General features: G+C 47.4%; 1 protein-coding gene across 1 annotated transcript in view; it reads left to right on the forward strand.

The window, feature by feature from the left end:
- The window catches only part of KIAA1755 (KIAA1755 ortholog), a 38734-nt gene that overhangs the window by 11336 nt on the left and 21740 nt on the right, over positions 1-5658 (forward strand). Inside the window, exons 2-3 of the mRNA XM_010829243.1 lie at positions 1393-1590; positions 5642-5654. Coding sequence (XP_010827545.1) covers positions 1393-1590; positions 5642-5654 — 211 coding nt within the window. The remainder of the gene's footprint in view (positions 1-1392; positions 1591-5641; positions 5655-5658) is intronic.

The raw sequence follows: 5658 nt of genomic DNA on the forward strand, positions 1-5658 counted from the left end.
CATTAAAAATATATATATATATATATATATTTATTTGGCTGTGCTGGGTCTTAATCGTGGCACATGGAATCTTCAATCATCATTGTGGCATGCGAGATTGTTGGTGGTGGTGCTGGTTGCTCAGACGTGTCCAGCTGTTTACGACCCCATGGACTGTAGCCCCCCAGGCTCCTCTGTCCATGGAATTCTGCAGGCAAGAATACTGGAGTAGGTTGCCATGCCCTTCTCCAGGGGATCTTCCCGATCCAGGGATCCAACCCAGGTCTCCCACATTACAGGCAGATTCTTTACTGTTTGAGCTACCTGGGAAGCGAGATTGTTAGTTGCGGCATGTAGGATCTAATTCTCTGATCAAGAATCAAACCCAGGCCCCTTGCATTGGGAGGTGGAATCTTAGCCACTGGACCACCAGGGAAATCCCCCAGGTTTGCATTTGAGAAAGATCACCCTGGGGTCCTGTTGGAGAAATGGCTGGGAAGGAGACTAGAGATGGGAAACCAGTGACGATGTGATTCAGTAGAAGAAGTGATGGGGACCTGGATCAAGGCAAGGAAGGGGAACAGAGCAGAGGGAGTGGGTTGGTGAACTGTTGGAGATGAGAAGACTATAGGATACAGTTGACAGTTGCCTGTGGGCAGGAGAGGCAGGAGGAAGGGGCAAGATGATGAGCAGATTTCTGGTTTAGGAGTCTGACTGGATGAGGGGGCCAATCACTAAGGTAGGGTTGTGGAGAAGGAGTAGGCTTAGGAGGGTATGTGTTGATGGTCTGTTCCCAAGAAACACCTAGGGAAGGCATCCTCCATATATGAATATGGGCGCTTGTATCAATTATACCAACTTGTATCTGTTGGTTATAGCTGTGTAACAAACCACCCCAAACAAGTAGTATAAAACAGCAACCACTTATTATCACTCATGTGTCCGCATATGGCTGGGGCTTGCCTGATCCAGGCTGGGCTTTGCTGGTGGCTCACCTTCAAACTGCAGGCTTGCAGGTCAGCTAAGTAGCCAGATTTGGGATTGTTGACCACCCCTTTCCTTCTGGCCCTGACCTGAATGCCTTCCCTTGTTCTACTCTACCTTGGACCAGCAGATGATAACCGAGCAAAGAGCTACAGGAGGGGAGGGAATCAGGATGTCTTAAGGAGGAGCATTCTAGGCAGAGGCAACAGCCAGTACAAAGGCCCTGAGGTGAGATTTTGCCTAGTGTTTGAAGAACAGGAAGAAAAGCAGTGTGGCTGGAGGGGGTGTGTGAGTGGGAAGGGGTAGCAGAGGAAGTCAGAGTTAGCCAGGACCTTAGTCACATGGGGCCAGGAAGGTCCTGGGAAGTGGCCACTACTCTTATTGTTATTGCTGCTATCACCTTCCATCCTCTTCTCCTGTCCCCCGCAGGACCCCCCATCCCTGGATGCAGCCATCCAGCACGCCCTGGCGGGCCTCTATCCCCCTTTTGAGGCAACAGCACCTACCATCCTGGGTCAGGTGTTCCGTCTCCTGGATTCTGACTTCCGGGGCGATGGACTGAACTTCCTCCTGGATTTCCTGATCCCTGCCAAGCGCCTGTGTGAACAAGTGCGTGAAGCAGCCTGTGTAAGTTGAAAGGGACATGAGGTCAGGGTACAAGCTCTCCCAGAAGGGCTGGAGGTGAGCAGAGAAAGAAATGGGCTGGTGTGTGTCTTGTTGAAGAGCACGAACTGAGGATGTGGGATGGTTTTCGGGTGTTAATTGCTTGCCCCCCAAAAGACTTAAGCCCCATAGATGGACAGGAAGGTCCCTTGGGCCTTTACCCTCTGACATCTAGGAGTCAATCACATTTGCACTTTAAATAACAAGGAGGGAGGCCTGGGTAAAGCATCCATGTGGATTCTCTGGCCCCCAGGAATTGATACTGTGGACATCAACTGGCTATCTTGACTGAAGTGGGAAAGCTTCAGTAGAAATAGTAGAGAATGTCCCAGACCTTCCTTGGAGCCCTTGTGGCATCAGAACTCTTGCTTTCCTCCCTGGATGATGAATGAACGAATACCAACTTTGATCAATTAATAGGGACCGCCTAGAGCACCTGGTTGGCTCAGTAAGAAGGGATTCTATGAATGGTTAATTATGTCTTCAATGTTTAAGGATGCAATAGACATACTAGTGCTTGTCTGACTCTTTGTGACCCCATGGACTGTAGCCTGCCAGGCTCCTCTATCCATGGGATTCTCCAGTCAAGAATACTGGAGTGGGTTGTCATTTCCTCCTCCAGGGGATCTTCCTGACCTAGGAATCGAACCCATGCCTCCTGCACTGGCAGGAAGATTCTTTACCGCTGAGCCACCTGGAAAGTCAATGAGGCTCCTTCAAACCCAGATCTCAAGGAGCCCTCTCCTGAGGCAAAGTGGAAAGAAAAGTGTTTTAGGCAGAACTCATTGGCTGCAAATGACAGATCCTTACTTAGGTCAGGACAAGGTGATCCTGACATGAGTCTGAGGTGATCCACTAATCAGACCCCTTCAGGACTCTGTCTCTTGTCTCTGCTTCTACTGCTTGTCAGGATCATTCTTACAAGCTAGGTGTTTCCTCAAGGGTGGAGCCCAGGGCAGCACCAGGATCAAACCCTACTCTGAAGAAGAAAATGAACTCTTCCCCATCAGTTGCAGATAGAAAACCACAAGGGAGAATCCTGATTGGCTGGGCTTGAGCCTTCCACCCGTGCTTGGACCAATCATTGAGACAAGAGGAATGAGGTACCAGGATTGGCCAGGTTTGGATCCTGTGTCTATCCTTGGACCAATTATTGCAGCCAGAGGAATGGATAGGAGGACTTTGCAGACTTGAATCGTATACCTCCCTCTGTGCTCAGAGGGTGGAGATTGTTTTAAGAAAAGGGTAGGGAGAGGTCTTTGGAGACAAAAGCTTCATGGAACTTAACCTCATCCTTCAGAGTTGCTGATTCTGCTCTGCCCTTCTGTTATTCAATGCCCACCCCTAACTGCTCTAGCCTCAAGAATTGCTAAGAGCATCTTAGGTCCTACTAGCCTTTCCTGAGTTGCTCATATCTGTCAGGGACCTGGCATATCAGGAACAGAAATAAATGGAGGAATTATGTGCATCATTTCAGTGATAGAAAAGAATTGAATGCAGTTCAGGCTTAGGAGGCTAGAATAAGAGATGGTTGGAACTGGAAGGAAATAGGTCATTTCATTCTAAGTGCTTAGCACGGTGGCTAGCACATAGAAATAGATCCATACACATTCACTGTTCTTGGACGAGAAGAAAGAGTCTCGCTGAAACATTGCAGCCAATTTCCACATATCCATGTTGACATTATTTAAGCTGTATCCTCCCCATCCTTCCCTCCTGGCTCAGTAGTAAAAAATCCGCCTGCCAATGTAGGAGGCACAGGTTTGATCCCTGGGTCGGGAAGCTCTCTTGGAGGAGGAAAAGGCAACCCACTCCAGTATTCTTGCCTGAAAAATCCCATGGGCAGAGGAGCCTGGTGGGCTACAATCCATGGGTTGCAAAAAGTCGAATATGACTGAGCCACTGATCACACACACAGTGGTTCCCCATCTTTATTTCTTCTCCCTAACAAACTATACATCTACCAGCTTCTTTTATTTGGCCATTAAAACTGCATTTGCACTGTTCCTTTCCCATTTATTCTGGGGGCAAAGATCACAATAGTTAGATTTTTTATATTTTAAATTATGGACAACTTTAATTGTAATTATAGGTGAATTTGTGTCACCACAGAGCAGGGAGTGGTGGCATGGAATTAATGTATGCCCCCAGGGGTCAGGTGCCCAAGGTTCAAATCCAGTCTCCATCACTGTGAAGTTGGGGGATCCATGTCTCCTCTCTGAACTTCAGTTTCCTCATAAGGAAAGCAGGCATGTTAATAACACAGGATGTACATACCTCACTGAGATGATACACACAGCTTAGCACAGAACCTGGCATGAGGAAATTGTTCAGTAGCTGCTGGCTGTTACTTTACCACTGTCTCCTTTCTCCCTATGAACTAAGAATGCTCTGGCCTCAAAGTCTTTCTTTGTAACCACCAGCACCCAGACAGACAGCCACAATCAATGAAGCCTAGGGAGACTGGAGACAAACATATGGCTGATTCTAAATGTGAGCACAAGTCCTCCTTTTGCTGCTTTTCAGCTGTGTGATGATGAGGCTTTTTTTTTTTTTTTACCATCTCTCTGAGCCTTGATTTTCTCATCTGTAAAGTGGGAATGATAGTTCTGAACTGCCTGCACTCCTGAATTACTGTGAGTCAAATAAGATGATCATAACAGTCATTTCTATGGTGATTTGCTATTTGCAAAATACCACTCGGCTGTTTCATCTCATTCACTGAGAAGTGGAGGGAGGGGGAAAGATGCTGTAAACAGCAGAGGACTATATGAAGAGGGTGAAATAACGCACAGACTTGTGGTTTATGGATAGAAAGTTTCTTGGAGATAGCCAAATCTGTCGTGTAACTGAAATGAACTGGCTTATCAACAAGGCAGGTACAGGTATGGTCAGATCTCATCATTACCCCAATTCATAATTCCAGAAAACACCTGCTTGATTCACAGGAAGTTCAGTGTCATTCTCTGCAAGTCTCCCATACACTCATCCAAATTACATGAGATTATTGGAGCTTATTTGATCTGCGGGAATCAGACTCTTTCCCAAGTCAGGAAGAGAAAGACCTGTTTTCAGTTTGGTGAAGCTGTTGTTTCTGTTGATGCCACTAGGTGTCACTGTTGAACACTGGGTCTGCACAGCACCGACTAAGTGAGCATGCACGAACATCTACTCATTACATTTTACGCATTGCATTGTTTTTTAAAAAACATACATGTATTTATGATCTCACTTAATCCTCATACCAACCCAATAATATCAATGTGTGTATTGGTATCTGAGCTCAGTCACTCAGTTGTGTCTGATTCTTTGTGACTCCCTGGATTGCAGCCAGCCAAGCTCCTCCATCCATGAGATTTTTCCAGGCAAGAGTGCCTGAGTGGGTTGTCATTTCCTTCTCCAGGGGATCTTCCTGACCCAGGAATTGAACCTGCATCTCCTGCATTGGCAGGCGGATTCTTTACCACATGGGAAAGTCCTAATAATACCAATATGAATCATTATTCCTATTTGCAAATAGGGAAGCTGAGGCTCAAAGAAATTATGTCATTTGCACAAGTTAGCAATTCAGACCTTGGAACCCATGTCTCCCTGGCCCTAAAGTGGAGGGTTCAACTTGAACTGGGTTGAGAGGAGTTTTGATGGTTGGAAAGGAGAAGGCAGCCAGCAGGACAATCCTCATGGAAAAGGCTCTTGCTAACTGGTGCCTGGCGCTCAGAGCTTTTCTCCCTTGGCCCAGTAGGTGAGCAAGTATTGGTATTTTCAAGGTCAGGGCCAGGACTAGGGGGAGCAAGAGGCATGGAGGGCCCAATGTTTAAGGAGGCACTCCTCTCGGGGCTGCGTGACTTGCAGGATGCTGAGAGTGGGGCCTCCTTGGATGCTGTGTCCTAGGCACCTTTCTTGCCTCACCTGAGTCCTCGACTGTTCAACGTTCCTTCTGGGAGAGGGAAGGAAGAAACCCGTGGGCGGGGCTTTCAGAGCCCGATTCTCTGATGCTGTCTCCTCCTCTTTGCAGGCCCCCTACTCACACCG

This window comes from Bison bison, unplaced genomic scaffold (assembly GCF_000754665.1).
Source record: "Bison bison bison isolate TAMUID 2011002044 unplaced genomic scaffold, Bison_UMD1.0 scf7180017864500, whole genome shotgun sequence".
NCBI classification, from domain to species: Eukaryota; Metazoa; Chordata; class Mammalia; order Artiodactyla; family Bovidae; genus Bison; species Bison bison.